This window comes from Panthera leo, chromosome A2 (assembly GCF_018350215.1).
Source record: "Panthera leo isolate Ple1 chromosome A2, P.leo_Ple1_pat1.1, whole genome shotgun sequence".
In the NCBI taxonomy this organism is placed as follows: Eukaryota; Metazoa; Chordata; class Mammalia; order Carnivora; family Felidae; genus Panthera; species Panthera leo.
The window spans coordinates 56,962,440-56,985,507 of NC_056680.1; the positions used below are offsets into that span (position 1 = coordinate 56,962,440).

The following is a 23,068-nucleotide window of genomic DNA, read 5'->3' on the forward strand; positions in this document are numbered from 1 at the left end:
TGAGAGAGAGTGCGCACACACAAGTGGGGCGGGGCAGAGAGAGACACACACACAGAATCGGAAGCAGGCTCCAGGCTCTGAGCTGTCAGCACAGAGCCTGACGCAGGGCTTGAACTCATGGACTGGGAGATCATGACCTGAGCCAAAGTCCGACACTTAAGTGACTGAGCCACCCAGGCGCTCTTAAATTTGTTTTTCTCCTGTTAATCTGTCTTATATCAATTTACCAAGAAAGATTTTTCCTCCCCAGCAGTCAGCACCTCCCCAGCAGGATGCACCACCGGCTGGAAACTGCTTGCTTTGAGGCTGCTGCAACATAGAGGGCCTGGGACCTCTGACAAGCACTAGCAGGCAGTAAGAATTCTTACCACTTCAGTCTCCCAGATCTCTGCCTACAGAGACTTGTGGAAGAGACAGTGGTGACTCTTTTCTTTCCCACTTTTCTCCTTTTCTAAATTTATTTTTTTTTTAATTTTTTTTAATGTTTATTTATTTTTGAGACAGAGAGAGACAGAGCATGAACGGGAGAGGGTCAGAGAGAGGGGGAGACACAGAATCCGAAGCAGGCTCCAGGCTCCGAGCTGTCAGCACAGAGCCCGACGCGGGGCTCGAACTCATGGACTATGAGATCATGACCTGAGCTGAAGTCGGACACTTAACTGACTGAGCCACCCAGGCGTCCCTCTCCTTTTCTAAATTTAGATAAGCAGGAGAAAATCTGTGTGCAGCTAGGTCCTTCGATTTAGGGACTCCGGTGAAGATTTGATAGGCATACTCTTGATTTTTTTGTTAATCCTTTTCCTCCCAGAGATGGTCACTGTTTTCCTTTGTCTCTGTTGTGTCATTTGTCGGGAGGAAGAAAGCCACAGGGAAGAATGCAGGCGTGGGCCTGTAAGCCTGCTGTCTGACCTGGCCTCCCAGAATGGTGAGCCCATGGCTCTCAACAGACCCGTGTTCACTTAGACAAACGTTGCTGTGGGTAATTGTTCACATGAGATAAAGACTGTTGCTAAGGGACATTTTGGAAGCCAAAGCCACAAAACTGGTGGGCACGGGTCTAGCACTTAAACGCTGTTAGAATGATCGTCACGTAACTCAAAGACTCATGTGTTACGATACACTGGTTACAGAACAGGTTTGGCTGACCGTAGGTCACCTGCCAGCCTTAAGAAAATTTCTGTGTAATGAGGCACACTGTAAACCACCACACAATCCCCAACCCTGAGGCACATCCGTCTTACATATTAATTTGGGTCTGAGAGACCCAAGGCTTAGCTAAAGCTGTTAACGTGCATATAAGAAAAACTGGATGAGGTTTCCCTTTTCTCCTGTTCTATGTCGTGAGAACTTGGCTTTATCAACAGCGAGAATACTCTGGAGGATGCATGTACTGGTTTGCATCGGGTGGATAGCCATAGCCTGTGGATCTCGTAAGCAGAATTCTCTTTGTCCAACTGTGCCAGTTTTCAGGGGAATTTGACATAAGGGGTCCTGGTCCATAAGGAGCCTTTGTTTTCTCAATCTCTGTTGTCACTAGTTTTGCAGGATAGAATTGTGAGCGTACCCCCATCTGCGGCTGGATCATTTTCAGGCTAACTTTGGGAGTGAATATTTTTGGACCTTGTTAGGGCTGCAGTTTTTATACTCTCCTTTGGAAATACCTCTTGAGTTCATGGTTAAGTCATAAAAAGACTTATTGGGGGGCACTTGGGTGGCTCAGTCGGTTAAGCGTCTGCTCAGGTCATGATCTCATGGCTTGTGAGTTTGAGCCCCGTGTCAGGCTCTGTGCTGACAGCTCAGAGCCTGGAGAGTGCTTCAGATTCTGTTTCTCTCTCTCTCTCTCTCTCTCTCTCTGCCCCTCCCCCGCTCACGCTCTGTCTCTCAAAAATAAATAAACATTAAAAAAATTAAAAAGAAAAAGACTTATTGGTTGGAGTTATTCGTCGATGGAGCCTTTGAACTGGCTATATTTAAAAGAAAAAAAAAGTGTTTTAGAGAGCTGTTATCCTAAACAAGTATCTTATTGGTACCCATACAAAGACCAAATTAAAAAGAGGACACAACAAGTTATAATGGCTAGCCTTAGGGACTCCCTTAACAAGATGAAGGAACACGAATTAGACTTAAAACAAAAATTAAATCCAATGTGAATTCCTTTCATTTTTTAAAATGTTTCTTTAGTTTTGAGAGACAGAGCATGAACACAGAGAGGTGGAAATACAGAATCCAAAAGCAGGTTCCAGTCTCTGAGCTGTCAGCACAGAGCCTTGTGTGGGTCTTGAACTCCCAAACTGTAAGATCATGACCTGAGCCAAGGTCAGATACTTAACTGACTGAGCCACCCAGGTGCCCCGAATTCTCCTTCTTAAAATCTAGCCGTGTCTGTGTATTTCGACTTCCTTTTCCCTACAAGATTTACAGAGAGCTCTCTGGCCTGATCTTCAGGCCCGTGGTATATAGGTTGCTCATTTAAGTGCTAAAAGTCAGGAAGTAAAGTTAGTAGAAGCCCCTTGGACAGGGAATAGGGCTTGGTTTGCTGAGCTCTACAATCAGGCTCTGCCAGCATCAGGCTTTCCTATCAATGTCCTTTGCAGATAAATTCTAGATCCCCATCCAAAGAAATCACATCCCCTACATGCCGGGAAATAAAATTTCGCCTTGTCCCTTCCTTTGCAAACCCGGACCTGTTGGTTTTCAACCCTTTCACTCCCAGAAATAGCTATTGCCTTCTTTCTTGCCTAGTTTTGTATACTAAGAACTTGGCTTGGCTTTCTGCCTGCCTGGAGCATACAGGTTGTCAGTCCTTTCTTTTGGCTACCTTTGGGAGTGATTCCGGATCTTGGGAAGGTAATATCCTTTGCACCCTCTTGGGGACCCCTCTCACATCCAAGGAAGGAATTTGTTTAATACTGCCAGAAATATTACTGTTTGTCCTGGCTGAAAACTGACAAGACACAGGCGTTCCTTGGAGCTATTGCAGGGTTGGTTCCAGACCACCACAATAAAGCAAATAGCATAATCCAGTCAGTCAAATGAATTTTTTGCTTCCCAACGTATGTAAAAGTTATGTTTACACTACACTTCAGTCTATTAAATGTGCATTATGTCTAAAAAAACCAATGTATGGGGGGTGCCTGGCTCGGCTGGTAGAGCATGTAACTCTTGATCTCAGGGTCGTGAGCTCAAAACCTGTGTTGGGCATGAAGCCTACTTAAAATAAATAAAAATTAAGAAAAAAAAACAATGTACATACCTAATGTAAAAAATACTTTACTGGTAAAAGTGTTAACCATCACCTAAGCTTTCAGGGAGCCATCACCTTATTGTTGGTGTAGAATCTTGACTCGATGTGGATGGCTGCTGTCTGACCAGGGTAGCTAGGTTGCCCAGGGCTGGGTGGCTGTGGCAAATTCTTTTTTTTTTAAATTTTTTCGTTTATTTTTTTTTGAGACAGAGAGAGACAGAGCATGAACGGGGGAGGGTCACAGAGAGAGGGAGACACAGAATCTGAAACAGGCTCCAGGCTCTGAGCATTCAGCACAGAGCCCGACGCGGCCCTCGAACCCACGGACCGCGAGATCATGACCTGAGCCGAAGTCGGACGCTTAACCGACCGAGCCACCCAGGCGCCCCTGTGGCAAATTCTTAAAATAAGACAACAATGGAGTCTGCTGCGTTGATTGACTCTCCTTTCATGAACCATTTCTCTCTAGCATGTGATGCTGTTTGATAGCATTTTACCCACAGCAGAACTTCTTTCAAAATTGGAGTCCAAACTCTCAAACCCTGCTGCTGCTTTATCAATTAAGTCATTGTCATATTCCGAATCCTTTGTTGTCATTTCAAGAGTCGTCACAGCATCTCCACTAGGAATAGATTCATTTCAAGCAACCACTTTCTTTGTCATCTATAAGAAGCAACTCCTCATCTGTTAAAGTTTGATCATGAGATGGCAGTCATTCAGTCATATCTTCAGGCTCCACTTCTAATTCTGGTTCTCTTACTGTTTGTACCACATCTGTGGTGACTTCCTCCATTAAAGCCTTGAACCCCCTCAAAGTCCTCCATGAGGGTTGGACTCAACTTCTTCCAAACTTCTGTTCATATTGATATTTTGACCGCTTCCCATGAATCACGAATACTCTTAATGGCATCTAGAATGGTGAATCCTTTCCAGAAAGTTTTCAATGGAATTTGCCCAGATCCATCAGAGGAATCAGTATCTATGGCAACTATAGCTCTACACAATGTATTTCTTAAATAATAAGACTTAAAAGTTGAAATCACTCCTTGATCCCCATGCTGTAGAATGGATGTTGTGTTAGCAGACATGAAAACATGAATCTTGAACATCTCCTTCATAGCTCTGGGGTGACCAGATACATCATTAGTGAACAGTAATATTTAGAAAGTAATCTTTTTTTCTGAGCAGTAGGTCTCAACAGTGGGCTTAAAATATTCAGCAATCCACGTTGTACACGGATGTGCTGTCATTCAGGCCTTGTTGTTGCACGTAGAGAGCATTGGCAGGGTAGATAAAGCGTAATTGTCAAGGGCCCCGGGATTTTCTGCATGGTAAGTGAGCACTGGCTTCCACTTAAAGTCACCAGCTGCATTAGCCCCTAACAAGAGAGGCAAGCCTGTCCTTTGAAGCTTTGAAGCCAGGCATTGACTTTGCTTCTCTCGTTATGAAAATCCTAGACGGCATCTTCTCCCAACAGAAGGCTGTTTCATCTACACTGGAAATCTGGTTAGTGAACCCACCTTCATTCGTATCTCAGCCTGACCTTCTGGAAAACTCGCTGGGGGTTCTACATCAGCACTTGCTGCTTCACCTTGTCCTCGTATGTTGGGGAGACAGCTTCTTTCCTTAAACCTCACGAACCAATCTCCGCTAGCTTCAGACGTTTCTTCTGCGGCTTCCTCACCTCTCTCAGCCTTCACAGAATTGAAGAGAGTCAGGGCCTTGCTCTGGATTAGGCTTTGGCTTAAGAGAATGTTGCGGCTGGTTTGATCTCTTATCCAGACCACGAAAACCTTCTCCATATCTGCGTTCAGGCTGCGTGACTTTCTTACCGTTTTTGTGTTCACTGGCGGAGCACTTTGAATTTCCTTCCAGAACTTTTCCTTCGCATTCGCATCACAGCCACGTTCCTTGGCTATTTGTTGCACAAGGCCTGGCTTGGGGCCTTTCTCGGTTTTTGACACGCTTGCCTCACTAAGCGGAATCACTTCTACCTTTTCACGTGAAGTGAGAGACGTGGGAGTCCTCATTTCACTCGAACGCGTAGAGGCCACTGTAAGCCTCTTCACTGGCCTGATTTCAATATTATCATGTCTCGGGGAACAGGGAGGCCCGAGGAGAGGAAGGGGGGAAGGGGAGGGGCTAGTCGCTGGAGCCGTCAGAACACGCACATCTTTCGATTAAATTCCCCATCTTTTATGGACGCGGTTCATGCACCTCAAATCAGTTACAGCAGCAACATTCAACAATCTCTGATCACGGATCGCCAGAACAAATAGATTAACAACAAAAAAATTTGAAATACTGCGAGAATTACCGAGATGTGACACAGGGACGTGAAGCGAGCAAATGCTGCAGAAGAAAGGGCGCCGAGCGACTTGCTTAAAGCAGGGTCACCACGAACCTTCGATTGGTAAAAAAAAAAAAAAAAAATGCAGTATCTGCAAAGCGCAATAAGGTAAGGTGTGCTTGTACTCAAAACATATTTGAGGAACGAGCAAATGAACGAGTCTGCTTACATGATGACGGATAAAGTCGCTGGGCTTTTTACTCAAGTGATCGGTCCTCTTCCTTCACCACCAAGCCTGCCAACTTCCCCCTCCCCTCTCCTTTCTCCTTGGCCTCCCTGAGAATACCCTCCTTTGTGGCTCCTGCAGGAGCAGGAACTTGGGCGTGGAAGGTCCTGAGAGCCCCCTGTGGGACCTGCCCATGATGCTCCAGAGAAGTCCCAGCTCCCGGCTGTGCTGCGGCCTCACCCTGGCTGGCCTCTCTGAGCCGGCCACTCACCCCTTTGTCCATATCCAGCCATTCCTCAACTCCTGGCCCATTGTCAGCCTCCCTTTGGATCCAGGGACACTGAGTGTCTCTGGCATAGAAACAAAGACACAGGCACGTCTGAGAGATCTGCAGGGATTTTCCTGAGAAAGCCTTACCCTCCAGGGGAGGGGGGGGTGCTCAGCTGTTCGGAGCTCCTGCCAGGTCTCTTTGGTCTGGAGCTCCCCCATGGAAGATGAACAGGCATAAGGCAGCTTGTGTAGGGCTAGGGTGGGCAGGGCCTGGAGGAACCGGACAGCCCGGTCTGGAGCAGGGCAGCTTGGTGGAGGGCAGCCTAGCACCCCCAGGCTCTACAGGCAGTCCTGAAACCCAGAGAGCAGAGATGACACCAGGAGGGAGCCAACTGCAACGCCTTCTGGGGCCAAGCTGATCCGCGCTGTGCAGGGTTGAAGCTGACTGCAAAAAGGAGTGAGCTCCCCGTCTCCGTGACTAAGAAATCAAGGGTCTGTCAGGGGCAGAAGAAGGCCTTGGGAGCCTCTGCCAGCCCTGAGGACTCTGGATCCCAGGGATGTCCCCATGAAGTTCTCAGGGAAGTCCTGGTGTTGCCCCAAGCCCAATGTCATGGGGTGTAATACTACGATGTCCCAGCAGAGGGCAGCATGTGGCTGCCACACAGTCCTGGAAAGAGTTGCTGGCAAAACCCCAAACCTCTGGGACTCAAGGAGGTCCAGAGAGGCCCAACAGACCTGGCTCCCTCCCAGGCCTGCCCATGAGACCACTCGCCACCTCCACACCCACGCCAGTCCCGAGCATCTTGTTTCTAGATTGGATCCTTTTGGCAACATCTCCGTGCGTGGGATTGTTTTAGCCCCACCCAGGTCCAAAGTCACCCCTCAGTGGCCTCACCCATGCACTAAGTCAGACTTGAAGGTCCCACTCAGATACTGTCACTTCTCAGTGACCCACCCAGGTCCTAAGTCACAAGGTGTCCCTCGGCAGTCTGCTCTGAGAGCCCGGGGAGGTGGGCCGGGCTGTGCCTGGTCAGCTGCCATATCCTACCTTGAGGACACTAATTTCGCATTTATCAATTTCCACTGTCCGTTTTTCTTATGTATTTTAATCCAAGGCATTTTGAGTCCTGCCTCCCACAGCCCTGTGAGGAGCTTATAGGCCTGGCCCTGCCCTGCCTGTGCTCAGGAAGATCCTCACCCCGGCTCTGACACCAGGTTCAGGGTGAGCACAGCCCGCACACGGTCTCCCAGGAGGCCACGAGCCTCTAAAAGCAGCTTCCAGAGGAGGAGCGATGTCTCAGGGAGGGGACTGCACCGTGTGACCCTGGGGACTGCCTCACCCTGACCCTCAGGCTCCTCGTCTCTCAGGTTTGCCATAAGGAGGTGGTGGCAGAGAAGCAGCCACGTCCACTGATGGGGGGTTGAGCGTGAGTGGTCACAGCAGCCTCTCTCTTCTCCTCAGGCCCATAGAACAGAAGTAGAAACCGAGGACAGTGAAGCTCGGGGTCTGTCTCTCGCCACGCGGCTGAGCAGAGGGGCCCAGGAGCCAAACCCAGGCCAACTGATTCCAGCAACCACATGTTCGCGAGGGCCTTCTCTCAGTCAGTCCTACACCTGCTAAGCTGTGTGACCTGGGGTAGAGTGCATGCCCTCTCTGGGCTTCTACTGGAAATTCAGGGAGGGTGGGAGTTCAGTTCGATCATTGCCTCCCCGGAAAGCAGAGGGGCACATTCAGATTATTCACGAACAAAGGCTTCACTGATGTCAAATCAGACCCTAAGCGAGGTAGGTGTTCTGTACTTGGCGCACGGTAGGGGTTCAGAGGGGCCACCGCTGCTGTTTCACCATGGTAGTGACCATGGTCATCAGTGAGCTGGCACCAGTCAGATCTTGCTCTCTGAGCACCCTCCCTCTTCCTCACCTTGCTCTAGGCTTACTGCACAGGCGAATGAGCCAGAGACTGCCACCATCCCTGTCCCTGGGGTCCCCTGGGCTGCGTGTGACCCGGTCCAGATGGTCACTGCCTTCCCCAGAGGTGAGCCCAGCTGGGCAGGGTCTCGCCCTTCCTGAAGCCTCCTCATGGTTCCCCTAACCAAAGCATCAAATGTCCACCCCAGGCTTCTTGAACCAGAACCCCGGGGCAGGTCCAGCCCTCGGGGTGTTAACAGCCTTCCCGCCGACATCCTTGCAGCCCCATTAGGGAGACACTACCTCTTGAGAGGCAGGAACACAGGCTTTGGCGCCCATGGAGCAAAGGATATTGTAATGCATGCCCTGCACTTCCCAGAGGCCAAGCTCCCTTCCTGCTCCATCACCCCTCCCTCCCCAGCCATCTGGGGCTTTTTCTGCCACTCCAAGTCTCCAGGTAGGCCCCAATGGGGATGCTGAAGACACAATCACCAGTCTTTTAGGAACGCGTGTTTGTGAATGAAGCCTGGACGTCTTCTTGCAGAGAATGCTGAGTGAGGCTTTTGGGGCTGGCAATTTGCAGAGCAGTCCAGATGTGGCAGGACAATGGGGGTCTGATTGGCAGGGGAGCGGGAAGGGCCAGCAGCTGCAGAGCAAGGAAAGGTAGGGTGTAGGAGGGGGGCGGCGCACAGGAAAATCTGCAGGGAGGTAGGAGTCCTGCAAAGGCATGGGGCGGGCCAGATCTCATTCTACAGCCCCAAATAAAAGCGCTGACCCAGCTGTACCGGAGAAAGGCCTGGGCAGGAGGCAGAGGGACTGGCGTGAGAGAGGAAGGAGGCAGCAGGCTTCTCCTGAGAACTCTGTAATTCATTCATTTATCTGTGTACTCATTAAGTCACTCATGCATGCATGAACGCCTTTGGAAGGCATCATCATGAAATGGCAACAGCTCTCAAGGGCCATTCAGACTCTGTGGTTTAAATTCTGGCTCCTGCACATATCTGGGTCCTTCTGCCCCAGTACCCACATCTGCGCCATGATCTTGGTATGACGCTAAAAAAAGGATCATACAGGTAAAAATGCTCAGCACCACCCTTGACTCTTAGTAGGTGCTTACTAAGCATGGGCTCAGCTTTCCCGTCTCCTCTTTTCCCTCTCGGTCATTCTGACAACTTTTGAGTAGCTAGTATGTATCAAGAACGGACCTGGCCAGTGGGAGACAGACAAAGGCAAGACCCCTAGACCAGGCTCTGGCTCTTGAGAAGTTCACAGTCATGGAGGCAAAGGATGGCGAGGGACAGGCCTCTAAGTGACATCAGGGAAGGGGTAAATGGCCATCCCTTTAGTTATTCATCAAATTAAAGGTATTATGTCACCGCCTGAGGCGGCACAAAGCAAGGCCTTTCCCACAAGGGATTCACAATCTAGCAAGAATCCAGTATGTTTGGAACACAGAAGTCAAGCAACTGACAGTACTGGGAAGGCAGCACAGAGGAGGTGCCGTATGAGCTAGGTTTTGAAGGATGCGTAAGAGTTCCCTAGGGGAAGGAGACAAGAAAGCACACTCCCAGACAAGAAACAGGACAAGCAAAAGCATAGCAGGCTTCTGGTACTTGGAAAGACTGTCCTAGCAGAGGGCAAACCTGCTTGGCTCTAGACTCAAAATACATCCTCATGCCCTCCGGAGACACGGAAGAAACACCAGCTGTGGTCTGTGACCGGTTCTGGGCCTTCAGAGATAGTTCTCATTTACTGAGCATCTATTCTCTGCCTAAAGTCTCCCAGGCCTTCGTATACGTGGCCTCCTTCCATGCTTGCAAACCTTTGAGAGTGGTCTGGTTTTCTTCTGGCTCAGGAGGAAGCTGAGGCTCCAAGACAGAAAGCGACTTGCCCGCTAATACCACTGGTCGGGAGAAGAGCTGGGATTTGAATCCAGATCTGCCTAGCTCCAAAGCAATGGTCTTCCCCTGCCCTGCATTTGGACCTAGATCCGCTGTCCTCGGTCACTAAGTCCTCCACATGGGATCTTCGTTCTGTCTGCTGGCATGTTATGCAAGCTCCGCCCCCCCTCCCCCCCTCCCACCCCCCTCCTGGGCTGGGGGCTCGAGCCTCTGGCCATGCTCCTGGGCTGGCATGAACCCTTCTGGATTTCACACCATCGCCCTTCACCTTTGAGGATCTGGCCTCAGCCCCTCCCTCTGTGAAATGGGGCCTGACCCCTCAGCTCTGCCATTCCTGACACCCCTCTCTCCACCCTTTGCCTCCGCATCTGCAAAACCCTGATAAACCATCTCTGGGCCTTTAAGGGCTTTTTATTTCTCCAGCCACGCTTTTCTCTACATTTTAATAAGCTGCCTGCAAAATTGGTGATTGATGAGTAAGAATGAGAGGATGTGGGGCTGAACATTTTTTTCCTCGGAATCGCTTCTGGCTGCGCACTCGACTTTAAATTGATTAATAACGTGCGGGTCCAACATTAATTATCAGCCATTTGTCACCGGGGAAGGCTGAGGCCTGAGCCCTGCTTGCAGACCTTGTCCTCATGGCCAGCTCCATGGCACTGTGGGAGATGCCCAGCTGCCCTTTGTGGGCACCGAAGGCCCCGGACACTTAAGGCCCTTGCTGAGCTCGGCCCCTGGAACCCTGAGCACTGTGGCGGCATCTAGAGGCCGAAACTGAGCATCCCAGGGTGATAGTGCTCCTGATGCATGCCTGCCCCCAGGTGGCTCATGGCCTCACCGGACCCTAGGCTGGCTCTGAATAAGGTTAAAAGGATCCCAGAAGACCCTGGAATTTCTTCATTCAACCAACACAGAGCAGCTATTACATGCAGCCATTTTTGGGGGCACTGAGCAGTGAGCGAGACAAGGTCCCTGACTTTTGGGGAGGCTGGTAACAGAATCATAGGGAAGTGCAGCAATGTCGGGGAGTGGGGGGAAGCTAAGATCTCTGAAGGAAAGCAAAGCTGGTAAGGTTGGAAGGGCCAGGAAGAGGGCGACAATTACCCATTTAAATACGGGTTGGGGAAGCCCTTGCTGAGGAGGGGAGTGAAGGAAGGAGCCGCAGAAGTATCTGAGGAAGAACATTCACGGCAAAGGGAGCAGCAGTGCAAAGGCCCTGAGGTAGGGGGAAATGGATGATTAGAAATAACACTTTGCTCCATGAACGAAGTCGGTCACAAAAGACCACAGAGCGCATGGTCCCGTTTATAGGAATATTCAGGACAGGCGAGTCCACAGAGACAGGAAATGGGTAAGTGGTTGCCAGGGGCTTGGAAGACGGGGGTAATAACGGGGAATGACTATTAATGGGTATAGGTTTATGGGTGATGCAAACATCACAAAATTAGACAGTGGTGATGGTTGCACAACTCTGAATATACTAAAACCGTCGCCTTGCATGCTTTAAGAGGGTGAGCTTTCTATATGTAAATTACCTACCGAGGAAACTGTTGCACAATGACTATGTCACATGTCAGGTAGCCAACAGTGCCCTGAAGGAGAAGGAACTGGGGTAAGATGGGGAGGGGGGTTAGGAGGCGACACTTGAGCAGAGACCTGAGTGGAGTTTCAGGTCCAGGAATGGGTGCAGCTGGACTAGGCTGCCTGTGTCTGCCACCTGGGGAAGTTGATGCCAGAGGTGGGCACGTGGGCGTGTCAGACTCCGGCCTGGGGGTGCTGACAAGTACTCGGTGGGGTGGGAGGGGATGCCGCTTCAGGTGTGCTGGATGGCATTTCATGAGAATCTGACGTTTTAAAACCACTAAGACTTGCATCCTCTCAGAGCCAGTGGGACAAATGCTTTTCAGGCTCAGGTCCCTCGGGTGGTCACGGAGGTCACTACCGTCCTCTGTTCAGAAAGAGCGGAGGCGGCACCAGGCGGGGCTTACAGGTAGTGGCCATTCTGTGCCTGAGTGCTGGCCCAGGCATCCGTAGCCCTTAGAGGCCCCGCTTAAGTCACATCACTGGCAGAGCTCGATCTTTTGGGAAGCCACAGTCAGTATTTACAGGAATGAAGCAGGCCAAGGTAAATGGGACTTCTCCCGGATCACCCTGGGGCTCCAGCTCTGGGAGGGCTTCTTGGCCCTAAGTTTTAGGAAAATAGCCATCAGTGTTCCCCAAAAGGTCTCCCTTGGGGCAGCTTTAGATACCAGGAAAGCCCCCTCAACCTCAAAGTGCTCCCTGTTCGTGCCCAATTCACCTTGTCTCCCTATAAAAGCAGAACCAGCAATGAAGGAGGTGGTTCTGGGCAGAGGGCTCAGCACGTGCAAAGGCCCTGAGTGAGGTAGGAGTGTGCCTGGTGTGTTCCAGGATCAGCGAGGAGGCCGCTGTGCTGGTGCAGAGGGAGTGATGGGGACAGTTGAGGAGGGGTGGTCAGAGGACTGGCTGGTGCAGGCTTTGGATGGCCTTGGCCTTTACTCTAAGGTGGGAGCCTTGGGAGGGCCCCTCTGGCTTTGTGCTGAGAACAGATAGCAGGGTGGCAAGGGCAGGAACAGGGAGGGCAGGGAGGAGGCTGGTACAAGGGGCCATGGGAGAAGACTTCCCCATGACCTTGAGTGAAGCTCCACCCACTCCTCCTTAGCACAGAGTGGTGGGGGAGATCCAATGAGGCAGATGAAGACCATAGTCCTCCTTCCAAAATGAGGTTTGGCTGGCTCTTTCCTCTTCTGTCTTTATACCAGGCTCTTCCTACATCTAGGCCTTTGCACACAGTTCCCTCTGCCCAGGACACTCTTCCCTCTCTCCTCATCTGCCTGGTGAAACTTCATCCTCAAGTCCTAACCCCTTGGGTGTTGGGGTGGTTTCCTCTGCTGGGGTTGGCAGCCCAGGGTGAGGCATTTCCCCTCAACACACACAGAGGGCTTGGACTTTCAGTGCAGACTGGCTTCCAGGACATCCCCTTGAGGCCCGCCCTCCGAGCTGAGACAGAGCCAGGGGCTGAGGACACCACAGGGTTACCTATCCTCAGGTCAGTGGTTTGGGACTGGTGGAGGGGGTGGCGGGCAGACCCAGCACAATGCCACCAAGTGAGGGTAAATCCAGCAAAGCCCAGGATTCCGGGACAAGTCAGGTTGTGTCTCTGGCTGAATTTTTGCAAAGCCTCACACTCTGTTCATTGATTAATTGTACAAATGTTTACCGAACCCTGGCCTAGGCCCTGGGGATTGGGCGGTAAGTAGGAAAGACAGTTCCTGCTACCATGGGGGTAGGGATAGACGGGAAGCTTGTGCACAGGTGCACACTCAATACTTGGAGAGGGCACTACGCGCCGTGAAGGTGTCTGGGGATGGTCCGGGAGTGTTTCCCAAGGAGGTGACCTGTGAGCTGAGACCTGGATAGTGACAAGGCACCAGTCATGCAAAGACCTGGGATGCTAGTGGTTCAGACAGGGAGCGGCCAGTGCAAAGTCCCTGAGGCCAGAGAACACCCTGTGTACTTGAAGAGCTGCAAGGGGAACGGAGTGTCTGAAGGGGAGTGCCCCTTCAGGGGAGGTAGAGGGGGAGGCGGGGCAGGTGTGATGGGGAATCTAGATTTTGGGCAAAGTGCAAAGCATCGGGTGTTCCAAACCAGCAACATGATGTGGTTTGTGCTTATAAAAGCTCCCCCTGCTGAGACAGTAGAAAGGAAACGGAGACCCAGGAGGCCCTTGGGTGGATGGGCAGTGTGATGCCTGAAGGGCCACTGGTGCTAAAAAGCCTGGAATTGGGGGGGAGGCGGTGGAGATATAGGCTGGAGATATAAATTTAGAGGCCATCTTTCAGTTTCATTGTTTCAGAGATAAACCCTTATAAAGTCCAGCGATCAATAAGCAGACTAACACTGGCCATCTTCCCCACCCAAATCCTGAGAGAGCATTTCACGAGTAAGTGCTTTCAAATTGACTCTGGTCTAGGGAGGGAAGGAGGGGGTGCGGTGAGACAGGAGCCCAGGCACCAGCCGGCGCTTGATAAAGTCTGCCCACGCCTCAATGGCATCCACTCACCAGGGGCAGTGTGAACAGTCACCTGCCTACATTCTACAGCAGCGCAGCCCGAGATGGGCCGGGGCTGGTGAGCCAGGCCCTGGGCCCAGCCCTGCTGTGATAGTGCGGGGACACCAAAGGAATACAGCCACGCCCGCTCCATGAGCTGTGGCAAAGCACTGCACTGGAGGCTCGGTTTCCTAGCTGTGTGGCCTTCAGCCCTGGCCAAGCGTCTCTGAGCTTTACTTTGTTTATCTGTGTAACGGGCATAAAATTACGTGTATGCCGCAGGGACTCCGTGAAAGGAAACGAGCAGATCCACATCACTGGTTCTCCGCAATGGTGCCGCAGTCCCCTGGGGGTGTGGGGATCTGAAATTTGGGGGGTATTTGTGGATTGCCACGGTGATGTCTATTCACATCCCAGGCTACTGTTGCCAACTGCAGGCCACCGGGTCCTCCCCCCTCAAGGCCTTTGCACAGGCAGTTCTCCCTGAAACTGTATCTGCTCATTGTGTGTCGCACCCACTAGAGTGTGAGCTCCAGGAGGGCTGAGACGTGGGCCAGGGTGTTTACTCCCGTGTACCCAGCACTGAGGACGGGATTTCTCACAACCCACTTAACCTGACAATAATACCAGGGGTCAGGAGTTTCCAGATGAGGAAACTGAGGCAGGATAGGACCTCCTCTGATGAGGACCCCAAGCAGAAACGCAGCGGGCTCCCCAGCTCTGAGCCAGAATCAGTACCCCAGGGCCCCACCGGGAGGCTGTGGGCACCTCCTTGGCCCTTCCCCGACCCATGTTCCCAGTGCACCTGGGGCCGATCAGCTCGGGGAAGGGGCCACATCATTCCTGCCACCTGCCTGTGCCGGAGCTTTTTGCACGCTCAGAAACCATCGGCTTCCCATTAGGCAGATCAATAGCTTCCACTGGTTTCCAATTTGTGTTTCCAGAAATTCATCTCCCAGCCACCTTTTTAATTAACCCCCCTCCACCACACCTGGGGCACAGATACATCACCCGCCCTGGGCCGCCTCTGCAGACCACAGACCACGAGGCTCCGCGAGCCACAGGGGAGCTGCAGGTGTGTTTAAAGCTGCTTCCCGGTCACCGCAGGAGCTGACCCTGCTGGCTGGATGCCATCCACTCTGTCCCCTGCTCCTCGCTGAACCCCCGTGGAAGGGCTGGGTCCTCCCTCACAGAAAGAAAGCAGGTGATGAGAGGCCAAGGCAGTGTCCTGAGGTCCCCCAGCTGGCAAGAGCTAGGACAAGTGCACCTTTGAGGCAGGCAATTGGCAAAGCGCTCACCAGATGCCGCAGGACAATGGGGTCTGGCTGGCAGGTGAGCAGGAGGGGCCAGCAGCTGTAGGTTCAGGGCAGGGAAAGGTGGAGGGAGTGTGATCCCCAGGAGCCTCTGCTTTCCCACACCTGGGGTCTCCTGGGTATTCTGCACTGCTCACCTGTCTACCCCTCCGGGGCCTACTGCTGCATCCCTGGTGCCTGGCACATAGTAGGTGCTCAGTAATGGCCGCTAAATGAGCAGTAAATACTTGCCGCACTTTGCCCTGGGCAGTGTTCCCAGAGCTTCTCTAAATGACCTTATTTCAATTTCACAGCTGTCCTCGAGGCGGGCATCACTAGTGTATGCATTTTATAGGTGGGAAGACTGAGGCCCCGAGAGGTTAAGTGACTTCCCCAAGGTCACACGGCGAGTCAGTGGTAGAGCTGCGATCTGAACCTGACTCTGGAACTGCACTCCACGCTCCCTTACCTATTCCCGGTGGCCTCAGCTCTGAAGGGCAGGAACTGGGTCCTGTGCCCCATGGAACCTCCACCATATATACCATCATGTAAACGTGTTTGTTGAGTGAATAAATGAGTGAATTACGCACTCCTTGTCCTTTAAAACACAGTACAGTCAACCAGTCTGCTGGCACAAATCTGGAGTGTTTCTGGTCGGGGATGAAGGGGAGAGAGAAGTGAATCTCCTGGGGCACCCAGAGGTGACAAGCCTCTCAGTAGTTACAACTCGGGGGCCATTACTAGGGACCCTCTGATCTCACCCCACCTCCTTCCTCACCAGTCTGTTATATTGGGGTTCTCTGTCATGTATACAGAGGGCACAGAGCCACGATTTGGTTTTATGTGGTGTCTTAAGACTTTCCAGTGAGATAAGTGGATTACTGTTGACCCAACATCTGGGCAAAAAGAGCCTGCTATGCGTGGTCATCCAAGTCAGCTTCCGGAGGTGGCCAAAGTGAGACATGAAAGGAAGGGGGCCATGATGGACCTGCACCTGTGGCCAGTGAGAGCAGGTGAGTCCGGAGCCAGGGCAGAAGGGAGGAGGGGGACAGCAGGGGGGAGGGTGGGGTAGGGAGAGCTGGGACATCCACCGGCTGAGGTCTGGTCCCCAGTGGGTGCGCAGGAAAGAGAGGGTGATATCCAGAGTGTTTGCACCCAGCTCATCCCTTCCCCACCAGGTGGGCAGTCCCTGGAAGGGGACCCGGGGCTCCCATTGCCCACACGCCATTGTGACCCACCCCCGGGGCTCCGGCCGCCCACACCCCATTGTGACCCACCCCCGGGTCTCCCGCCGCCCACACCCCATTGTGACCCACCCCCGGGGCTCCCGCCGCCCACACCCCATTGTGACCCACCCCCGGGGCCCCCGCCACCCACACCCCATTGTGACCCACCCCCGGGGCTCCCGCCGCCCACACCCCATTGTGACCCACCCCCGGGGCTCCCGCCGCCCACACCCCATTGTGACCCACTCCCGGGGCTCCCGCCGCCCACACCCCATTGTGACCCACCTCCGGGGCTCCCGCTGCCCACACCCCATTGTGACCCACCCGCTGGGGCCCCCTGCCCACACCCCATTGTGACCCACCCCCCGGGCTCCCTGTGCCCACACGCCATTGTGACCCACCCCTGGGGCCTCCGATGACCACACCCCATTGTGACCCACCCCGGGGCTCCCGCTGACCACACCCCATTGTGACTCACCCCCCCGGGCTCCTGCTGCCCACACCCCATTGTGACCCACCCGCTGGGGCCCCCTGCCCACACGCCATTGTGACCCACCCCCGGGGCCTCCGCTGACCACATCCCATTGTGACCCACCCCCCTGCGCCCCGCTGACCACACGCCATTGTGACCCACCCCTGGGGCTCCCGCTGCCCACACCCCATTGTGACCCACCCCCCGGACTCCCACTGCCCACACCCCATTGTGACCCACCCCGGGGCCCCCGCTGCCCACACGCCATTATGACAAATAATGACAAATCTACTTCATCTCAACCCCCGCAACATATATGCTGGCAATCATCCTCCACGCTTATGGCCTGCCCAGATCCATCTAAAGGGTCTCATGGCTGAGGTTTCATTAAACGGCAAGAAATGGCGTTTTCCTGGCAACAGCTAGCCCCTCAAGGTCCTGGAACCTTGAGTCCTAGAGTAAGTCTCCAAGGAATTCTGGCTCTCTCCCTAACCCCCTCCCAACCTGAGGGTACATAATGAGCTACCCGTCACGACGCCAGTGCAGCTCTCCCTGCCCATGGGACCTGTCCCTGTGCTTTAATAAAATCACCAAAGACTTCTTCACGAATTCTTCCTTGGCCATCGGCTCCAGACCCACGAACCCCCCATCACTCCAAAACTTCACCACCTCCACCTTGTGCTTCCTACAACTCCACATCCAGCAGGTCACTCTCCCACCGACACTCCTCCAGCCTGTGAAGCTGTTCTGGATCTGGTCCCACCCGTCGCCCTGGCCAATCTCCTGTGCCATGTCCCCGGGCTTCCTGGAGCTCAGCATCGTTCCCTGCACTTAAAAAGCAGGGACGGGGCTCCTGGGTGGGCCTCAGTGGCTCAAGCGTCCCACTCTTGGTCTTGCTCAGGTCGCCATCTCACAGTTTTGTGAGCTGGAGCCCTGCGTCGGGCTCCGAGCTGATAGCACAGAGTAGACTTGGGGTTCTCTCTCTGTCCCTCCCCCACTCGCACTGTCCCTTCTCTTTCAAAACAAACATTTTTCCTTTAAAGTTAAAAAACAAAATAAAATAAAGGCACGGACACGTGGCTCTCATGGCTCTCATTTATTTGTTTTTTTTGGGGTTGTATTTTATTATTTTTTTTAAATACATTTTTTAATTTATTGAGATGTTTGAGAACCTGATTTTTTTGGCTCTAGGGACATCCTCCCTGGCTGCCTGTATTCACTGCTGGTGTCGGAGTTTGTGGCTGGCGAGTTGCATCTGGGCCCGCTAATCGTGGTCCCTATGCTGGTCCCTTCGGAGGTCAGACTACTTTGCTCTGAGGACAGGCCTGTGCTGGAACAGGTTGCGATGGAGCTCCAGGAGCGGACTGTGGTTGGTGTCCTGATCGTGGGCTGGATAGTTGTCAACGTGTACCACATGTTTTCACTCTCCAGGGACATGAAAACCAGAGCATTGTGTTCCCTGTTTTCGATATTTCGTTCCGCGTCCCAGAAGACTTCCCCCTCAAACGGCTCCAACCCGGTGGCCAAGCAGTACCAAACCACCCCCAGGCTCCAAGCGTTTGCGGAAGGGGTGTCCTCCCTTTGCTGCAGGAAGAGTCGCGGGGCAGAATAAGGGGGGCTGTCCCAGAAAGTGTGGAGTTTGTAGCCAGCAAACTGGATGCTCAGTCCAACCCCCGCGAGTTTTACCTTCAGCTTCTTTTGAAAAAGCAGTGTCTCTAGCTTTAGATACCCGCCTATCATACCTTGTTGGTGGCAGTACTCCACCACCGATAACAGCTGGCAGAATTTGTCTGGAACCTCCTCCGTCACTTGGCCACGGTGCGTAAAATCGTCACGCAGGTTGTCTCTGCTTACGTATTCTGAAAGGAGAACCAACGTTTCCTTGGTGTTGATCACCTCAAGTGACTTGACAACACTTGGGTGACTTGAGGTCTTCATATTCTGGGCTTCACGACAAAGTCCCTGGAGGCCAGTGGGGTCCTTCTGGGTTTTCTTGATGAACGTCACATCAGACTGCTTCCTGGGGGGGACGCTGCCCTCACTGGTGATCTCGGGGATCTCGTAAATACAGAAGTCCTCCTCACCAGCGGTAATGGCCTTACGCCCCTGAAGCATGGTGACCTACTAACTATACTAACGCTAAATAATGCTAATTACACGGACTATGCTAACCAACAATACCAACCTACAAAATACTAACAATACTAACAATACTATGCTTATGAACTATACTAACAATATGAACTATACTAACAATATGAACTATACTAACTGTACTAAAACGCTAACACAAAAAAAAAACAAATGAAAAACACACACGCGCACACACACTCACACACACACACACACACACACACACACACACACAAAGAAAATGAAGGGAGGAAATGAAAAAAAATTGAGAAAAAGAAAAACTAAAAAAGGAGAAAAAAAAGAAAAAAGTAAAAACAGAAAAAGGCAAAAAAAAAATTGGGAGAGAAAAGGAGTAGAGAAGAAAGAAAAATGAAAATAAAAAAATAAACAAAATGAAAAAAAGAGAAGTCGAAATCAAACTAGCTAGGGTCAAAGGCCGACAGGTCACCAAAGCTTCCTGGGCTGTAAAGACCAAACACCCAGCCGAGCCAGGGTCTTATATAGACAGGTCTTGCCATGACTTCACCATGGGGCTTTGTGAGGGCACAGCAAGAAATGGGCCAATTATGCAATCATGGCTGGGGATGTCTGAGACCACAGTGGTTTCCTCACTTTTTATTCCCAAAACCCCTTTACTCAATAAAAAAAAAAAAAGACCCCCAATGGGCTTTTTGTTTGTTTGTGTGGGCTTTTCAAGATTGATATTTACTTTGTTAGAAATCAAAATCTGTAAGAGGGTTCAGTGGCCTTTTCACTTCAAGTTTAGAAAACTGTAATTTTGGCTTGTATAGATCTCGTAATGTCTACACTTAAAATACTCAGTTCCTGGTCTCAAAATGGTGCTACAACGTATAAGGAAATGTTGTGTTGTGTAAAACACGATAAGGCTCATTATTAACATCTATAAAGCTCAGAGGAAGATTGCTTTTCATCATATTTTCACTGATAAGGTTGTGAGGAGATTTCTCATCAGAAACCTTGGAGGCTAGAAGGCATGGGTTGATGTGTTGAAAGCATTGAAGGAAAAAAGCTGTCAACCAAGAATCCTACATTTGGGAAAACTGTCCTTCAAAAATGAGGAAGAAATGAAGACATTCCCAGATCGACCAAAGCTGAAAGCCTTGCCCTGATGACTAGACCGGCCCTGCAGTGAAGGGGGTCCTTCAGGTTGAAATGAAAGGGCACTGAACAAGTAACTCGAAGCCTTCTGAAGAAATAATCTCCGGTAAAAGTAAGCAGACAGACAATTATGAACGCTAGTACTGTTATGACTTTGGTCTGTAGCTCTACTTTTTGTTCTCTATGTTAAGAGACTGATATATTTAAAAACCTAATTATTCATCTATGCTTTTGGACACAAGATGCATAAAGATGTAATTTTGTGACATTAACAACTGAAAGAAGGTGGGGTCAGGGCTGTAAAGTAGCTGAGTTTTCATGTGTTATTGAGGTTAAGCTGGTATAAATTGACATTACAATGTTGTAACTTTAGGATGTTAAAAGCAATCCCATGGTAACCACACACAACCACACACACACACACACACACACACACACGCTACAGAACATACACAAAAGGAAATGAGAAGGGAATTAAAATGTTTCACTACAAAAAAAATCAACTAAATGCAAAAGAAGATAGTCATGCAGAAAATTTGAGACAGAAAGCAATTAAGGCATATAGAAAACAGAGAGCAAACCACAGAAGGAATTCCTTCCTTATCAGTAATGACTTTAAATGTAAGCAGATTAAACAGATTAGTGAAATGGATAAAAACATAGGATCCAACTATCTGTTACCTACAAGGGACTCAGATCCAAAGACACAAAAAAGTTGAACATGAAAGGAAGGAAAAAGATAATCCATGCAAATAGTAACCAAAAGAAAGGGTGGAGTGGCTGTAATAATACCAGACAAAACAGACGTTCAATCAGAAAATGTTACAAGAGACAAAGAAGGACATTTTATATGAATTAAGAGGTTCAGTACAGCAAGAAGAAAAAATGATAAACATTTACACACATAATGAGAGGCCATTATCGACAGAACTGAAGGGAAAAATAGTTCTATAATAATCATTGGAGCCTTCAATATCCCACTGTCAATAATGGACAGAACAACCAGACAGAAGGTAAGTAAGGACACAGAGGATTTGAAGAACACGATAGCCCAGCCAGATCTAACAGACGGGCACGGGACCCCACCCAACAATAACGGCACGAGGGACCTTCTCTGAGACAGACTTTGCATTAGGTCACGAGTTAAGTCTCAGTAGATTTTACAAGATAGATATCATACAAAGTATCTTTTCCAACCACAAGAAGATGAAGTCAGAAATCGGTAACAGAAGGAAGAGTGGAAAATTTAAAAAGCTGTGAAAACTGAAAACACACTCTCAAAGAACCAATGTGTCGAAGAAGAAATCACAGTGGAATGCGAAAATACGTAGAGGTGAAGGGAAATGAAACACGACGCGTCAAAACTCCTGGAAAACAACAAAGCAGTGGTGAGGGGGAAATTTATAGCTGTAAACGCTCACAGTAAACATCAAGACAGATCTTAAATCAACACCATAGACGTGCAACTTAAGAAACTAGAAAAAGCCAAAGGTAGCAAAGGGAAGGAAATAATAAAGATTAGAGCAGAGATAAATGAAACAGAGGGTCTTTCTACTCCTTACAGACGTCGAAAGGGTTAGAGTGCTATCAACAAGTGTATTCCAGCTCATTGGAGAATCCAGATACAATGGACAAATCTCTAGACCTAGAAAACCTACCAAGACTAAATCACAAAGAAAGAGAAAATCGGAAGAGATTCGTACATAACTAGGGAGGAGATTGAGGCTGTAATCGAAGACCACTTGACAAAAAAAAGCCCCGGATCTGACAGCCTCACTGGTGAATTCTACCAAACATTGGAAGAATTGACACCAATCTTCTCAAACTCTTCCAAAAAATTCAGGAGAAAGAACACTTCCTAACTAATTCTATCAGGCCGGCATTGCTTTGATGCACCCTAAATATCTCTGGGCCACCTTCCAGACAGTCACCAGAGGAGTTTTCTAAAATATCCAGCCAGATGAGTTATTTTCTCAGCGACAAAAGAGACCTTTCTCTTGTCTGTGGAAAGAGAGGACCAGTAGTGTCTCCAGAATCAGGCTGAACATCTATGGACCTCTTCTGAGAGCCTCCGTCCACAACGGATGGGCCACACCGCAGACTGGACACAGCTGAAGCGGGGCAGGGGGTGGGGTGGGGAGGGGAAAATTCATGGAGGTAACCTGGGCTTCAATTGGTCTGTCAGCTGCTTTGACCACTTTGGGCATCTTTGAATACAACAAGCCATGTCCTCGTTGGACGCTGGGAAAGGACAATCTATCTGCACATCCAGCCCTACGGGCTGGAGTCTCCCAAACGAGGCCATCGTTTGTTTTTGGCAACTCTGCTCCACCACAATATTCATCAGACTCCTGAGAAAGACGACCAATGAAGGGATCCATAAATGGTAAGACCATCTTGCACTTAGCTGTGTTTTGTAAAAGGGAGATATTAGGAAACTGGGCCTTTAAGGTTTTGCTTGCACCCTGTTTGTGGAATGGTATGTGTGTCTATGTATGTTGTAAATGTGAGATAGTTTCTCTACCTCCGGGTGGTGGTTGTGAAAATTAATTTGTAAAAGTGCTCTACTTAGCTGGTTTGAAGGCAAGTGCTTGTAAGAACTGGGTGTTCTAGGGGCGCCTGGGTGGCTCGGTCGGTTAAGCGTCTGACTTCAGCCCAGGTCATGATCTTGTGGTCTGTGGGTTCGAGCCCCACGTAGGGCTCTGTGCTGAGGGCTCAGAGCCTGGAGCCTGCTTGAGATTCTGTGTCTCCCGCTCTCTCTAATCCTCTTCCATTCACGCTCTGTCTCTCTCTGTTTCTCTCTCTCTCTCAAGAGTAAATAAACATTAAAACAATTAAAAGAAAAAAAAGAACTGGGCGTTCTAAAACTCAGAAAGATAGAAACTAACCCCAGGTGTCGTTCAAGTTCAAGTGATCTT

At 50.6% G+C, this 23,068-nt stretch overlaps 1 protein-coding gene across 3 annotated transcripts in view; it reads right to left on the reverse strand.

Moving 5' to 3' along the window:
- Positions 1 to 18,008: 18,008 nt before the first annotated feature.
- Positions 18,009 to 23,068, reverse strand: part of LOC122204649 (serine/threonine-protein kinase SIK2-like) — a 60,969-nt gene continuing 55,909 nt past the window's right edge. Inside the window, exons 1-2 of one of the 3 annotated variants that reach the window (XM_042912191.1) lie at positions 22,141 to 22,213; positions 18,009 to 18,757 (exon numbers count right to left, since the gene is read on the reverse strand). In XM_042912191.1, coding sequence (XP_042768125.1) covers positions 18,051 to 18,757; positions 22,141 to 22,198 — 765 coding nt within the window. In that variant the 5' untranslated portion in view covers positions 22,199 to 22,213 and the 3' untranslated portion in view covers positions 18,009 to 18,050. Of the gene's footprint in view, positions 19,253 to 22,140; positions 22,214 to 23,068 lie in introns of those variants that run through there. The other 2 variants (XM_042912192.1, XR_006195730.1) reach the window with 2 other exon arrangements.